At 37.8% G+C, this 18396-nt stretch overlaps 1 protein-coding gene across 1 annotated transcript; it reads left to right on the forward strand.

Annotated features, from left to right (window-relative positions):
• Positions 1 to 4927: 4927 nt before the first annotated feature.
• LOC132546060 (tripartite motif-containing protein 3-like) lies at positions 4928 to 11747 on the forward strand. Its single transcript, XM_060209757.1, has 3 exons — positions 4928 to 4979; positions 10014 to 10232; positions 10954 to 11747. Exons 1-3 carry the CDS (start codon positions 4928 to 4930, stop codon positions 11745 to 11747), a joined length of 1065 nt encoding a protein of 354 aa, XP_060065740.1.
• The last annotated feature ends 6649 nt before the right edge of the window (positions 11748 to 18396 follow it).

Consider the following 18396-nt stretch of genomic DNA (forward strand, 5'->3'; position numbering starts at 1 on the left):
TTTGGAATGGACCGCGAAACTTTAATAATTAGTTAGAGTAATGAAATCCCCTGAAAGCATTTTCGTGGAGAAATTAAATAGTCACTTTATACTTACGTCTCAGATACATGGGAAGAGGGGAAACATGTGGAAGATTAACCCTTAGCTAAACATGTACGTAAACATGTTGAATACCATCAGTATATTGTACCATTAGTCTGAAACGGATTACTCTGTTGCGATTGTTTTAAGGAGTTATTTTCCTTATCCATTCGTCTTCAAACCAAGAACAATACGCTACATTTCCATCGATTGTGACCCAAAATGTGGAAATATGTGAATATGTAATTTCTTTTATTTATTGACAAATCAATGTTACAGTTTCTGAATTGTGGAAGGTTTTATTTGTATCTACTGTTCAGCCACCTATCTCCTACATGAATGTTATATACTGCATTACACAACGCTGACTAAAGATTTTACTTTGTTCCAAATAAGGAATTAAGTGTACAGAAACCACACATTCTGGAATAAAGACAGATGTACGAGTCTCGGTGGACAGTCCACCACGTACGTACCATAGCAGTAATGTTGACGCGGAGGCGGCAGACGATTTACAGCAGGTCGCGCGAGACATGGTGTTCATGTAGTTTTATAGAATTACCTATGGAGGGTGTGTTGGATTGATTTCAATAATATTTTGTTTGAATGTCTTCGTATCACGCTTCGTCTCTACAGTGTATAAAATTATAAAGACGATATGTATAAATAACTGCGTTATACCATATTAGGTGGTTGTCTTTTCTGTCTCGTGACTTCTGAAAGTTTCATATTAAGGCTTGCTGTTTCATCTAATTCAGCCGTAGTATGTTGAAAAAAAAAATATCAGAGAAGTCTCACACTTTATCTAAAACTACGCATGTTGTAATATGTTGTCATAGCTATGTGAACCTGTTTATATATGTGTGTGATACGTTGTCATAGCTATGTGAACCTGTTTCTATGTGTGTGATACGTTGTCACAGCTTTGTGAACCTGTTTCTATGTGTGTGATACGTTGTCACAGCTATGTGAACCTGTTTCTATGTGTGTGATACGTTGTCACAGCTATGTGAACCTGTTTCTACGTGTGTTGTCATAGCTATGTGAACCTGTTTCTACGTGTGTTGTGATACGTTGTCATAGCTACGTGAACCTGTTTCTACGTGTGTTGTGATACGTTGTCATAGCTATGTGAACCTGTTTCTACGTGTGTTGTGATACGTTGTCATAGCTATGTGAACCTGTTTCTATGTGTGTGATACGTTGTCACAGCTTTGTGAACCTGTTTCTATGTGTGTGATACGTTGTCACAGCTATGTGAACCTGTTTCTATGTGTATGATACGTTGTCACAGCTATGTGAACCTGTTTCTACGTGTGTTGTCATAGCTATGTGAACCTGTTTCTACGTGTGTTGTGATACGTTGTCATAGCTATGTGAACCTGTTTATATATGTGTGTGATACGTTGTCATAGCTACGTGAACCTGTTTCTATATGTGTGTGATACGTTGTCATAGCTACGTGAACCTGTTTATATATGTGTGTGATACGTTGTCATAGCTATGTGAACCTGTTTATATATGTGTGTGATACGTTGTCATAGCTACGTGAACCTGTTTATATATGTGTGATACGTTGTCATAGCTATGTGAACCTGTTTATATATGTGTGTGATACGTTGTCATAGCTATGTGAACCTGTTTCTATGTGTGTGATACGTTGTCACAGCTTTGTGAACCTGTTTCTATGTGTGTGATACGTTGTCACAGCTATGTGAACCTGTTTCTTTCTATGTGTGTGATACGTTGTCACAGCTATGTGAACCTGTTTCTACGTGTGTTGTCATAGCTATGTGAACCTGTTTCTACGTGTGTTGTGATACGTTGTCATAGCTACGTGAACCTGTTTCTACGTGTGTTGTGATACGTTGTCACAGCTATGTGAACCTGTTTCTATGTGCGTTGTGATACGTTGTCATAGCTATGTGAACCTGTTTCTATGTGTGTGATACGTTGTCATAGCTATGTAAATCTGTTTTTACGTGTGTTTTGAAACGTTGTCATAGCTATGTGAATCTGTTTCTACGTGTGTTGTGATACGTTGTCATAGCTATGTGAACCTGTTTCTATGTGTGTGATACGTTGTCATAGCTATGTGAACCTGTTTCTATGTGTGTGATACGTTGTCATAGCTACGTGAACCTGTTTCTATGTGTGTGTGATACGTTGTCATAGCTATGTGAACCTGTTTCTACGTGTGTTGTCATAGCTATGTGAACCTGTTTCTACGTGTGTTGTCATAGCTATGTGAACCTGTTTCTACGTGTGTTATGATACGTTGTCATAGCTATGTGAACCTGTTTCTATGTGTGTTGTGATACGTTGTCATAGCTATGTGAACCTGTTTATATATGTGTGTGATACGTTGTCATAGCTATGTGAACCTGTTTCTATGTGTGTGATACGTTGTCATAGCTATGTGAACCTGTTTCTATGTGCGTTGTGATACGTTGTCATAGCTATGTGAACCTGTTTCTATGTGTGTGATAGGTTGTCATAGTTATGTGAACCTGTTTCTATGTGTGTGGTACGCTGTCATAGCTATGTGAATCTGTTTCTGTGTGTGTGATACGTTGTCATAGCTATGTGAAACTGTTTCTACGTGTGTTGTGATACGTTGTCATAGCTATGTGAACCTGGTCTATGTGTGTTGTGATACGTTGTCATAGCAATGTGAACCTTTTTCTATGCGTGTGTTGTTATACGCTGTCATAGCTATGTGAACCTGTTTCTACGCGTGTTGGGATACGTAGCCATGCTTTTGTGAACCTGGTTTCTCGGGTTGTTTACAGTTGCCCACCTGTAGATTGCACTGTTCCCATGTGTTTTTTTCACCCTCACAGGTTCAAGATGTTAAAAGTGGCCCGTAGTTTTGGTTCAAAGTCCCAGCGACCAAAATTTCTTATTTCATCACACCACTTCTTCTGACGAACAAAACCCACTGGTAATAATGAGGCTGGGTATGTACCTTTCGGAGGGTTTATTTAATTTCTCTTCGTTTTTCTACTGTCTTCTTTTTTATAAATATATTTTAATGAAGTATGTGACAAGTGCCCGATTCGCCTGCTATGTTAAGCCTAAAAATACATATTTAAACGTATTTATTTTCAAATGTTAGATATGTATATATATGAACCTCTTCATATTTTCTGAATATATTTTAATGTAAAAACTCTTTAAACACCCTTGTTATTTATTAAGCATATAACACATATTATGACATAATTTATTTTTTTTTTGTAATTCTTCTTTTATCTTTTTTGTGTCGTACTTTCATATTTAATATTTCATCATGTATTTTTATCTTATCTTAACTTTTATGTGATCTATTAGTAGAAAGCATTAGTTCATGCAAAATCTGAACGTTTTACAAATGATTACAAGCACAGATTCCTTTATATTATATTATATTATATTATATTATATTATATTATATTATATTATATTATATTATATTATATTATATTATATTATATTATATTATATTATATTATATAAACTCAGTCCATAACAAATTGTCTCGTCGATACTCTCAAATATCTCAATAGCCGAATTTCTTCACTATTTCGTCAAAATATGTAACGTAATAGAGATCAAATGTTTATAAGAGAACACGGGACTATATAACGCCTTGTACATGTAGGATAACACGAGACTATATAATGCCTTGTACAAGTAGGACAACACGGGACTATATGACGCCTTGTACAAGTAGGACAACACGGGACTATATAACGCCTTGTACAAGTAGGACAACACGAGACTATATAACGCCTTGTACAAGTAGGACAACACGGGGCCATATAACGCCTTGTACAAGTAGGACAACACGGGGCCATATAACGCCTTGTACATGTAGGACAACACGAGACTATATAACGCCTTGTACAAGTAGGACAACACGGGGCCATATAACGCCTTGTACAAGTAGGACAACACGAGACTATATAATGCCTTGTACATGTAGGACAACACGGGACTAAATGACGCATTGTACAAGTAGGACAACACGGGACTATATAACGCCTTGTACATGTAGGACAACACGGGACTAAATGACGCCTTGTACAAGTAGGACAACACGGGACTATATAACGCCTTGTACATGTAGGACAACACGAGACTATATAATGCCGTGTACAAGTAGGACAACACGGGGCCATATAACGCCTTGTACATGTAGGACAACACGAGACTATATAATGCCGTGTACATGTAGGACAACACGGGGCCATATAACGCCTTGTACAAGTAGGACAACACGAGACTATATAATGCCTTGTACAAGTAGGACGACACCAAACTATATGACGCATTGTACAAGTAGGACAACACGGGACTATATAACGCCTTGTACATGTAGGACAACACGGGACTAAATGACGCCTTGTACAAGTAGGACAACACGGGACTATATAACGCCTTGTACATGTAGGACAACACGAGACTATATAATGCCGTGTACAAGTAGGACAACACGGGGCCATATAACGCCTTGTACAAGTAGGACAACACGAGACTATATAATGCCGTGTACAAGTAGGACGACACCAGACTATATGACGCATTGTACAAGTAGGACAACACGGGACTATATAACGCCTTGTACATGTAGGACAACACGGGACTATATAACGCCTTGTACAAGTAGGACAACACGGGGCCATATAACGCCTTGTACAAGTAGGACAACACGGGACTATATGACGCCTTGTACATGTAGGACAACACGGGACTGTATAACGCCTGGTACATGTAGGACAACACTGGACTATATGACGCCTGGTACAAGTAGGACAACACGGGACTATTAACGCCTGGTAACAGTTAGACAACACGGTACCATATGGCGCCTGGTACAAGTAAGACAACACGGGACCATATGGCGCCTGGTACAAGTAGGACAACACTGGACAATGTGACTCCGTACTACAATATGTGGATATCTCACTGAGCGAGTGATTAGCTCTTGTCTCTCGAGTCAATATTGTAGCAGATCTTGGCGACGTTAGGACGTCACCTCCCAATTGTAAATCCACAGTATTTATCCTAGATACATACGTATTATAAATGATGCAGGCTTCTCTAAATTCGTCAGGTGACAATAAACATTAAGATAATGTAACAGCCATATAGGGTGGAGTTAAGATAATGTAACAGCCATACAATGTGGAGTTAAGATAATGTAACAGCCAATATAGAGTGGAGTTAAGATAATGTAACAGCCATATAGGGTGGAGTTAAGATAATGTAACAGCCAATATAGGGTGGAGTTAAGATAATGTAACAGCCAATATAGGGTGGAGTTAAGATAATGTAACAGTCAATATAGGATGGAGCTAAGATATTGTACCAGTAAATACAATGTTAAGGTAAGATAATGTAACTGCCAATACATTGTGGAGGTAGAAAATACAATGTAACAGCTAGTATTGTGTGGAATTAGAAAATACAATGTAACAGCCACTATAGTGTGGAGTTAGAAAATACAATGTAACAGCCACTATAGTGTGGAATTAGAAAATACGATGTAACAGCCAGTATAGTGTGGGGTAAGTAAATACAATGTAACAGCCAGTATAGTGTGGAGTTAGAAAATACAATGTAACAGCCAGTATAGTGTGGAGTTAGACAATGTAACTTACTATCATGGTTTCAAACTTTCTGTCACGGTACATTAAATGCCCGGTATGCTGGCGGTTACGTTACAAAGGCATTTATAATTATGTAAATTTCCTCAATCATTCTGTGTGCAATTATACACGCGATCGATAACAACAATTACACGGTCAGTATCAACTTGATATTGTTGGAATATCATTTTGTTCAAACATACGTTCAATAGACGGTTACTATTTTATATATTTGTAACTTTGGACTAGCCCATTACATTACAACACCGATATTCTCTTTATAAGCCTATTCGTTTTGACAGAAATATGACTATATTCAGAGAACTTAGAGGTGAGAACAGGAAGCCAGTTCTCCGTCAGGTCTGTTTAATTTGTCCAGTATAAGTGATACAGGTCGTCGACAATTTTATGGCAAATCGAACTTCTTGTTCCGCTGAATACCAGTAAGATAGATACAAATGGCAGTTTTACGAGCAGTTTTCACTGTGCATGTATTTCTGAGGATTTGCTTGTGTAATTCAGGCCTAACAGCGTCCTCTCAATGCTGCCGTTATTTATGACAATATGCCAACATAAGTTATAATGTAGATTTTCTGGTCTGATGAGATATTGTCATCGTGTGCACAGAATCAGATTTTTGCACCTTTTGTTTGTGTGTATGTGTGTGTGTGTGTGTGTGTGTGTGTGTGTGTGTGTGTGTGTGTGTGTGTGTGTGTGTGTGTGTGTGTGTGTGTGTGTGTGTGTGTGTGTGTGTGTGTGTGTGTGTGTGTGTGTGTGTGTGTGTGTGTGTGTGTGTGTGTGTGTGTGTGTGTGTGGGTGTGGGTGGGTGGGTGGGTGGGTGGGTGTGAGTGTGTGGTTTTTTTTAACATCAGGACTGTTTAAACAAGTTTTTCATTGCACATTGTGATTGTCTTGGATGTCTTTTGTTTGTTTGTGTGTTTGTTTGTTTTTTTTATATATATATTATTTCATTAAACATTCTCTTAATATTGTCTCACCAACCACATTGGTTTGTATAATATATGCACAATATAACCATGACTGTATGTATTTACATAGGTAGAATAATTCCTTTACCTATCTCCAGAAAAACTCCCATATATTCTGCGTGAGAGTAAAACGCTCCGCGAGATTCGCGTGTTTAGATGCCGTGATGGACACTACTTCATACATCACGGTATGGGACTCCACTGTCGAGCTTACATTTATATGCAACAGCTTTATGAATGTTGAATAAAACATTTTTTTTATCGAAGCCAATACTATTAAGAATGTTTTAGCGTAACAGAAACTGGGATGTCAGTTATCGGTTTTCTCTTCTGTAAATAATTACATGTTGTAGAACTTAGAGAAAAATGGCGCTGGAACTTGTGCTACTACACACTCATGTCTATCTGAACTTGATATTAATTCAAGTTTAAGTTCAAAGTTCAAAATATTATATTTAATTGTCGAACACATTTTCATTATTCATAAAATCACATTACAACAGCATATGAGTCCGGGACAAACATGACTTTCTAGACATGTTATTTCATTATAAAATATGAAATATAAGATTCGTTAAAACCTTGTAATATTGGAATATTGTTTTTAAAATGCCGGTTCTACAACTGGTATGACGTATACGTGGAAATGAAATCATCACTACCGATAATAACTGTAGTTCATGGAAATCATCACTACCGATAGTAACTGTAGTTCATGGAAATTACTACCGAAAGTAACTGTAGTTCATGGAAATCATCACTACCGATAGTAACTGTAGTTCATGGAAATTACTACCGAAAGTAACTGTAGTTCATGGAAATCATCACTACCGATAGTAACTGTAGTTCATGGAAATTACTACCGAAAGTAACTGTAGTTCATGGAAATCATCACTACCGATAGTAACTGTAGTTCATGGAAATCATCACTACCGATAGTAACTGTAGTTCATGGAAATCATCACTACCGATAGTAACTGTAGTTCATGGAAATCATCACTACCGATAGTAACTGTAGTTCATGGAAATCATCACTACCGATAGTAACTGTAGTTCATGGAAATCATCACTACCGACAGTAACTGTAGTTCATGGAAATCATCACTACCGACAGTAACTGTAGTTCATGGAAATTATCACTACCGATAGTAACTGTAGTTCATGGAAATCATCACTACCGACAGTAACTGTAGTTCATGGAAATCATCACTACCGACAGTAACTGTAGTTCATGGAAATCATCACTACCGATAGTGACTGTAGTTCATGGAAATCATCACTACCGATAGTAACTGTAGTTCATGGAAATCATCACTACCGATAGTAACTGTAGTTCATGGAAATCATCACTACCGATAGTAACTGTAGTTCATGGAAATCATCACTACCGATAGTAACTGTAGTTCATGGAAATCATCACTACCGATAGTAACTGTAGTTCATGGAAATCATCACTACCGATAGTAACTGTAGTTCATGGAAATCATCACTACCGATAGTAACTGTAGTTCATGGAAATTACTACCGAAAGTAACTGTAGTTCATGGAAATTACTACCGAAAGTAACTGTAGTTCATGGAAATCATCACTACCGATAGTAACTGTAGTTCATGGAAATCATCACTATCGAGAGTAACTGTAGTTCATGGAAATCATCACTACCGATAGTAACTGTAGTTCATGGAAATCATCACTACCGATAGTAACTGTAGTTCATGGAAATCATCACTACCGATAGTAACTGTAGTTCATGGAAATTATCACTACCGATAGTAACTGTAGTTCATGGAAATCATCACTATCGAGAGTAACTGTAGTTCATGGAAATTACTACCGAAAGTAACTGTAGTTCATGGAAATCATCACTACCGACAGTAACTGTAGTTCATGGAAATCATCACTACCGATAGTGACTGTAGTTCATGGAAATCATCACTACCGATAGTAACTGTAGTTCATGGAAATCATCACTATCGAGAGTAACTGTAGTTCATGGAAATTACTACCGAAAGTAACTGTAGTTCATGGAAATCATCACTACCGACAGTAACTGTAGTTCATGGAAATCATCACTACCGATAGTAACTGTAGTTCATGGAAATCATCACTACCGATAGTAACTGTAGTTCATGGAAATCATCACTACCGATAGTAACTGTAGTTCATGGAAATTACTACCGAAAGTAACTGTAGTTCATGGAAATCATCACTACCGACAGTAACTGTAGTTCATGGAAATCATCACTACCGATAGTAACTGTAGTTCATGGAAATCATCACTACCGATAGTAACTGTAGTTCATGGAAATCATCACTACCGATAGTAACTGTAGTTCATGGAAATCATCACTACCGATAGTAACTGTAGTTCATGGAAATCATCACTACCGATAGTAACTGTAGTTCATGGAAATCATCACTACCGATAGTAACTGTAGTTCATGGAAATTACTACCGAAAGTAACTGTAGTTCATGGAAATTACTACCGAAAGTAACTGTAGTTCATGGAAATCATCACTACCGATAGTAACTGTAGTTCATGGAAATCATCACTATCGAGAGTAACTGTAGTTCATGGAAATCATCACTACCGATAGTAACTGTAGTTCATGGAAATCATCACTACCGATAGTAACTGTAGTTCATGGAAATCATCACTACCGATAGTAACTGTAGTTCATGGAAATTATCACTACCGATAGTAACTGTAGTTCATGGAAATCATCACTATCGAGAGTAACTGTAGTTCATGGAAATTACTACCGAAAGTAACTGTAGTTCATGGAAATCATCACTACCGACAGTAACTGTAGTTCATGGAAATCATCACTACCGATAGTGACTGTAGTTCATGGAAATCATCACTACCGATAGTAACTGTAGTTCATGGAAATCATCACTACCGATAGTAACTGTAGTTCATGGAAATCATCACTACCGATAGTAACTGTAGTTCATGGAAATCATCACTACCGATAGTAACTGTAGTTCATGGAAATCATCACTACCGATAGTAACTGTAGTTCATGGAAATCATCACTACCGATAGTAACTGTAGTTCATGGAAATCATCACTACCGACAGTAACTGTAGTTCATGGAAATCATCACTACCGACAGTTACTGATAATGTAGTTAGGTGTGATACGAGAACATAACAATCTCGAACGATAGTACATATAGTTTGTACTGGTTTACTACAAGCAAGTTTAAATCGATATGATCATTTCGTTATTGAAATATGTTACTGTGTTTAAGTTTAATAACTTTTAAATGAAGGAAAATAAATGTCATTTGATTTTCTTTACAGACAACTTAGTTGTCCCGACTCCATCAAAAACGGCTTCATGTTTGAGAGACAACCCTTTTGCCTCCCAAATGATGCATCTCCTCCGGGAAACTATTTCCTCGTATACGCAGGACCGGAAGTTAGCCATGGAGAATCAGAAACTGATTCGCCGAATTGGCAAAAGGGGCCGGGGCCGCTGTCAATTCAACAATCCTTGTGGTATATGCGTCACGAAGTCAGGTGAGTCCTTATAATCACTCACAACATCCTTCTTAGTAGCATACAAAGAATCAAAACGTCTTTTGGACCATAATTTAAGCTTGATTCATTTAGTTTCTAATGATAGCTGGGAATTTGGGATTGCTTTGTTTGTTTGTTTGTTTGTTTGTTTGTTTGTTTGTTTGAGTGTATAAAGTTTATACTAGGTTTACAATACATTAGAGCCCTTTGAAAATAAATAGAAATTCATCCTTGGTCTTACATAAAAAATCCAATATCACAGTCGATGCATGGAGTTTGAAACCACAACAGCAGACATGCTCCAGGCAGACAATTTGTATAGGTCACGTGGTCATTAGTGTACCAATATTACAGAGCGAGTAAGCAATCTCACAATGATTGTGTCTGCTTAGGATGTGCAAAGGGTCAAAGAGGCGGCTTAAAGAGAGGCTGTATTACTGCGAATAGGGGTTAAAGGGGAGGGGCGACTGTTACCCGCCAGGCCCGTGAAAATGAGATTACAAGAAATAAGCATACCTACAGGAAGATTACTGGGATGTGATAGTACTCAATAATTAGAAATATTGATTTTCTACAACAACATGTAGTAATGCGATAAATGTTGGGAGTGATTGAGGTAGCCCCTTATGACCACACAACATGGATGTATATTGTACATACCGGTATATGTTAAGGTTATCGAAGATGGTCTAATGCTCCCGGGAAATGCTTTCCTTTACAGGCGATATCGTTATAGCTGATACGGACAATCACCGGATACAGATTTTCACAAGCGAGGGGATCTTTAAATCAAATTTCGGGACCCGAGGATGCAAGGTGGACCAGATCAATTTTCCTATGTGTGTTGCCATGACAACAGACGGACATGTGGCCTTAACAGACAGTGTAAACGCATGCGTGAAGATATTTTCTCTCCAAGGTCAGCTAGTGCAGGTGATTGGGGACAACGAGATTTTTGATATCCCGTATGGCCTTGATATTTCTAAGGATGGCGACCTGGCGGTAACCGACATTTGTAAACATTGTGTGACGGTATTTCGAAAAGATGGCTCCGTCATTCATGGGTTTGGTGAGTACGGAAGCGATCACTATGAGTTTGATTACCCTTACTTCGTGTGCTTCGACAAAGAAAAACACATCATTGTATCCGATTCCGGAAACAGCTGCATCAAAATATTCTCATTTGAAGGAAGAGGTTTAAGAACTTTCAAACAAAACGATTTTAAACTCATGAATGAAAGTTTTGTGTCCTTACAGGGAATGTGTGTGGATGCAGACGGAAACATTCTTGTTATATGTAATTCGACTGTGTATCTGCTCGCGCGGAACGGGCGGTTATGGGAGGTTTTGACGTCCAAGGATGGACTAACCAATCCGCGTTGTCTGGCGTTTGCTGCTCCTGGACGATTAGTCCTTACAAACTGCGATAAAAAACACGAGATTTGTATCTATAAATACCATTATGATGATTATAAGTCGGTCAACTCGGTGCAGTTCTATGCAATTAATGTTTAAAGGTTATTTTATCATTGTGTTATTTACCATGGTTACGGGAGCGAGTGAGAGAGCGAGAGAGCGAGCGAGCTAGCGTGTTGGCGAATGTCTTCCAAATGACACAGTATCACTGGCCCCTACACCGGAACTACACGCTTCAGTGGTTGTCACTGAATAGATTTTGACCTACTTTACTTATATGGTCATTTTATCGATTGCGTTGATTCTAAATAGCCACGCCGAATTTTGTTCCGAACAAATGCATCCATGTGCAGACTCGGAGCAACAAAATGAACACTATTTAAGGAAACATTAGGATTGAAGAGACTAATGAACAAAGTTTATTCCGATCAAATTATTCTGAAAAGAACGTTGTCTTTGTAATGAAACAGGTATATACTTTTTTCAAAATGGCTACTCCTCCGGTGTATGGTCCAGTGAAGTCATCGTCGTCCGTACCCCTATGTAAAATGGACTCAACTATTCTACCGATCGGACAAGTCCATATTTTATCATAGAGGGTTAGAATGTCAATCAAACAAAAACATTTGATACAATTCGACTTACTACACATGTGCACGCGCTTTTGACCAGAACTGGTACACCATGGCTTACTATGCATTTAGTGATATTGTGAATAGTGCATGTAGTTAGTATTTGTTTAGTTCAATAGCAGTATGAGTGTGTGAATGATTGGTAAGCTTTTCAGTAGATCAGTGAAATACACTATTGACAAGGACTCAAGGTTATACCTGATTTGCTAAATAATTTAACAATAGCTAGGTCTATGTATCTTCTTTAATATTGGATATACAAATCACCGAACTCACTCTCAACGTAGTACAGAAACCACTACCGGTTACCGTATCTGTGTACATAACACAGAATTATATACTGGTTACCGTATCTGTCTACATAACACAGAAATCTATACCGGTTACCGTATCTGTCTACATAACATAGAAACCTATACCGATTACCGTATCTGTCTACATAACACAGAAATCTATACCGGTTACCGTATCTGTCTACATAACACAGAAATCTATACCGGTTACCGTATCTGTCTACATAACATAGAAACCTAAACCGATTACCGTATCTGTCTACATAACACAGAAATCTATACCGGTTACCGTATCTGTCTACATAACATAGAAACCTATACTGGTTACCGTATCTGTCTACATAACTTAGAAACCACTACCGGTTACCGTATCTGTCTATATAACACAGAAATCTATACCGGTTACCGTATCTGCCTACATAACACAGAAATCTATACCGGTTACCGTATCTGTCTACATAACATAGAAACCTATACCGGTTACTGTATCAGACTACTTAACATAAAAACCACTACCGGTTACCGTATCTGTCTATATAACACAGAAATCTATACTGCTTACCGTAACTGTGTACATAACATAGAAAGCAGTACCGGTTACCGTATCTGTCTACATAACATAGAACCCTTTACCGGTTACTGCATCAGACATCCTAACATAGAAACACATACCGGTTACTGTATCTGTCTACATAACATAGAAAGCTATACCAGTTACCGTATCTGTCTACATAACATAAAAACCAGTACCGGTTACTGTATTTTTCTACATAACATAGAAAACACTACCGGTTACCTTATCTGTCAACATAACATAGAAAGCTATACCGGTTACTGTATCTGTCTACATAACATAGAAACCTATACCGGTTACCGTATCATTCTACATAACATAGAAACCACTACCGGTTACCGTATCTGTCAACATAACATAGAAACATATACCGGTTACTGTATCTGTCTACATAACATAGAAACCAGTTCCGGTTACTGTATCTGTCTACATAATATAGAAACCAGTACCGGTTTCTGTATCAGACTTCCTAACATAGAAACCTATACCGGTTACTGTATCTGTCTACATAACATGGAAACACATACCGGTTACCGTATCTGTCTACATAACATAGAAAGCAGTACCGGTTACCATATCTGTCTACATAACATAGTATTTTTCTACATAACATAGAAAACACTACCGGTTACCTTATCTGTCAACATAACATAGAAAGCTATACCGGTTACTGTATCTGTCTACATAACATAGAAACCTATACCGGTTACCGTATCATTCTACATAACATAGAAACCACTACCGGTTACCGTATCTGTCAAAAGCAGTACCGGTTACTCTACATAATATAGAAACCAGTACCGGTTTCTGTATCTGTCTACATAACATAGAAAGCAGTACCGGTTACCGTATCTGTCTACATAACATAGAAAGCAGTACCGGTTACCGTATCTGTCTACATAACATAGAAAGCTATACCGGTTACCGTATCTGTCTACATAACATAGAAAGCTATACCGGTTACCGTATCTGTCTACATAACATAGAAAGCTATACCGGTTACCGTATCTGTCTACATAACATAGAAACCTATACCGGTTTCTGTATCAGACTTCCTAACATAGAAACCTCAACTTGCCATGGTCATCTCCCTTACAACACTCCTAATATCTGTCTGACATCTAACTACCAGGTCTCAGCCCACTCCTCTTTACATAAACATCGGTGTTATTAGAGGTTTGATAGACAAACACATCGAATTGTTAAACGTTGAGGACGTAGGTTCAGTAAAAAATGGTGCTCTTCTCGTTTTTTCAAAGACACTGAATTATACTTAGAATTCAGATTAAAACTCAAAGTCTGATTTCATCTTAAAGACCGTAAACCATGATATTAATTTCTCGAGAATGTTTGTCAAAGTCTAGGTTCATCTGTCGCCGTTAACATCGTCTTGAATAATCTGTATATATTATTGACTATCGCATGAACAGGTTAGAGTGGAGTTTGAAACAGTAGATGTTTGAATAGATTTTGTGTGGGAATAACAGAGAGAAGCGCGTAGCTCCATCATTGTTTTGTTTTTTTCTGCCGAATTCTTGAAGAATAAAAAAACACATTCGCACAAACAACGTATGATTACTATTTCTGCGACTGAAGGAAGTCGAAAACTATCGATTGACTGGCTTTTTTGTACCGGGTGACGTCAATGTGTAGGCGTAGGAGGCTCCACCAATCAACATGGCTGTAGCATCACAGTATTTGGTTTCAAAATCAGATCAAGACTAGAAGCGTGGGCGATTCTTTATGGTAATACAACTGTAGTATGCTCTCACGGAACATTGTCTTCGAACAAATATCACGATTGTTTCGATAAATTCAAAATTTGAATAGTCAAGAGATTTTGAGATATAAAGTATTTGTGATCTATGTTTAATATAAAAAAAACTTAAGCCGGTGGTGCAGGGAGCTCGCTTCCCAGCATGTACAACACGGATCAATACAAACGTTCATTCCGATGAGAAAGGGTACTCACAATTTCTGTTTGGAATCGACTTCCATATTGATCGATCTATACCATATATCTCCATTGTTTAAATACGTATACACACGACATTTGTCTCGTAAACAATTTTACAGACATATGATAATGACCCATCCGATAAATAATAAACTAGTTATTAGTTATTGTATACAGACCTCAGACAGGTGTCACAGTAATTACCTCTGACCTTCCAATCAACGTCAGACAGGTGTCACATCAATTACCTCTGACCATCCCATCAACGTCAGACACGTGTCACAGCAATTACCTCTGACCTTCCCATCAACGTCAGACACGTGTCACATCATTTACCTCTGACCTTCCCATCAACGTCAGACAGGAGTCACCACAATTAACTCTGACCTTCCCAGCAACGTCGGACAGGTATCACCACAATTAACTCTGACCTTCCCATCAACATCAGACACGTGTCACAACATTTACCTCTGACCTTTCCATCAACGTCGGACACGTGTCACAACATTTACCTCTGACCTTCAACTTCCCTTGAAAAACAGCCATTATATAAATCAAAAATACCTTCAAAAGAAAATGTCAGTCACCACAGAAAGTAACAAAATGTCAGTCACCACAGAAAGTAACAAAATGTCAGTCACCACAGAAAGTAACAAAATGTCAGTCACCACAGAAAGTAACAAAATGTCAGTCACCACAGAAAGTAACAAAATGTCAGTCACCACAGAAAGTAACAAAATGTCAGTCACCACAGAAAGTAACAAAATGTCAGTCACCACAGAAAGTAACAAAATGTCAGTCACCACAGAAAGTAACAAAATGTCAGTCACCACAGAAAGTAACAAAATGTCAGTCACTACAGCAACTCTCAATAATACGGGCACCGAATAAACTAACACATCCCAGAAATGAAAAAAAAATTCTCAATATGTCTATCACCACGGAAACAATATTTGATCACCATAGAAACTAACATAGTTTTGACCATAAGGCTTCAATCAATATTCCAGTCAAAACAGAAACCAAAGACATGTCAGTCTTCATAGAAACACCTCAATAAATAAATGAATATTGCGTCACCTGTATGTGTTACCATAGAGACCGTTACACCACAGCCAAACATAAAGCAGTAGGCGGTAACAATAGAAACTACCAAAACCATAGCAACAGTGTCATAACTGTTGTTTATTATCAGACACCAAACCGTTGTTCAGTACCAGACACCAAACAATGGTTCAGTATTAGATGACATCAAGTGTAAATAATTCAAAAAAATATTAACCCTAATAATATTGACCATGGTAAAGGTAGCATACCCCCACAATATGACATTCCAACCTTCTCTCCTAATACCCCTGATTCCTGTTTATTCTCTTTTGATAGGTATAAGCTGAAGCGTTGAAAAAATGGCGATATTTCAGAATGACTATTCAAAAGAAGAAAAAAAACCGTGACAAGAATTTTGAATAGTAACTGATGCCATGCTTACTAATTCTTGTTCGTGACGCACACTCCCACCTCGATACCAGTATCAGAACTTTAAGCTTCCCTTTGAAAAGTTGACTTAATGCATCTGTGTTTGGTATATTACCTATTGTCTGGGGTTTGTATGTAGTCAGGAGATCAACTTCACTGATCCGTAACATCCCGCTAACAAAGCGACAGTGATAGATGGATACAGTCGGTTAATTCCCATCAGATGACGCGTAATACTAGTGGCGTGTCAGGTGTGGTATCGCTTCCATATCAATGATAATATAATGTTAAATTAGCAAGAGAATAGCATTGGACCAGTTAAAAGTTTTGTCAGAGGGGCGGATGACAACTGGAACTAAACACGCACTCTGATACTATGTCAGTATGATATATTTAAGGTTTCACTCGAACTAAACGCGCAAACATCAGCAATCTGATACTATGTTAATGTGATCTAGTTAAGGTTTAACTCGATCTGACCACAAACTCCAGCACTCCGATACTCTGTAAGTGTGACCTAGTTAAGGTTTAACTAAATCTGATCACACAAACTCCAGCACTCCGATACTTTGTAAGTGTGACCTAGTTAAGGTTTAACTCGAACTGATCACACAAACTCTAGCACTCCGATACTCTGTAAGTGTGACCTAGTTAAGGTTTAACTCGAACTGATCACACAAACTCCAGCACTCCGATACTCTGTAAGTGTGACCTAGTTCAGGTTTAACTTGATCTGACCACACAAACTCCAGCACTCCGATACTTTGTAAGTGTGACCTAGTTAAGGTTTCACTAGGATTTATGCTGTATATGATTTTTTAATACGTTATAGTGTAGGATTTTCTATGAGATCCATGTCAAATATTTCGACCTGATTGAAAATTCTGTCAGCACTCGTTGAAACCAGTTTCTCACACATGTACTTGATCTTCACAACTAAAGCACCATACATTTCAACTCTGTGTTTGTTATTTGTTATGCATGGGTGAATTTTCGAAACATTAAACAAGAGATCTCATGCAGATGATACATTAGGATGTACGGGGAGGTAACTCCCATTCCCTTTTCATCGTTTGCAATTTCAATATTTTTATAGATGATCAAGCTGTATTATCTCCAATCATTTGTTATTATCAAAAGAACTATGGAAGCCCTAAATCAACCATTTTTCCAGTCTTCTGTCTCCAAGCGAAGCCTGTGCATCACAACTTATTGTTATTTTTACTGTAACAAATGTGTACCTGAAAGTGCGACACTTTCTGTTATTTTCACAATGAATCAGATGGCAGAATTGGGCTGAAACAAATGAGCACTGTGACGTCACGATAGACAGTTTAAAGGCCTAACATTGTTATTGATAATGCCAAGACAAACAATTTTCACAAATGATCACACCTACATATTGCAATGAAATTCCATTCGATTTATTACAGAAAGAAACATATTTAAATGACAGCCTCGTCTTATTCTACTAAGAAACATATTTAAATGGCACCCTCACCTTAATCTACACAGAAAAAATTTAATGACACCTCGTCTTATTCTACAAAGAAACACATTTAAGTGACACCCTCGTCTTATTCTACAGAGAAGCTGATTTAAATGACACCCTCGTCTTATTCTACAAAGAAACACATTTAAGTGACACCCTCGTCTTATTCTACAGAGAAGCTGATTTAAATGACACCCTCGTCTTATCCTACTAAGAAACACATTTAAGTGACACCCTCGTCTTATTCTACAGAGAAGCTTATTTAAATGACACCCTCGTCTTATTCTACTAAGAAAGACATTTAAGTGACACCTTCGTCTCATT

The sequence above is a fragment of the Ylistrum balloti genome, unplaced genomic scaffold (assembly GCF_031769215.1).
Source record: "Ylistrum balloti isolate Yb309-2 unplaced genomic scaffold, AGI_CSIRO_Ybal_v1 Utg369874, whole genome shotgun sequence".
Lineage (NCBI taxonomy): Eukaryota > Metazoa > Mollusca > Bivalvia > Pectinida > Pectinidae > Ylistrum > Ylistrum balloti.

Excerpts from the sequence above, each read along its gene's own strand:
- LOC132546060 (XM_060209757.1), top strand. The coding sequence starts at position 4,928 with ATGGCGCCTGGTACAAGTAAGACAACACGGGACCATATGGCGCCTGGT. Across the intron at positions 4,980-10,013 it reads CCATATGGCGCCTGGTACAA|ACAACTTAGTTGTCCCGACT; the intron begins GTAGGACAACAC and ends TTTTCTTTACAG. Across the intron at positions 10,233-10,953 it reads TATATGCGTCACGAAGTCAG|GCGATATCGTTATAGCTGAT; the intron begins GTGAGTCCTTAT and ends TTTCCTTTACAG.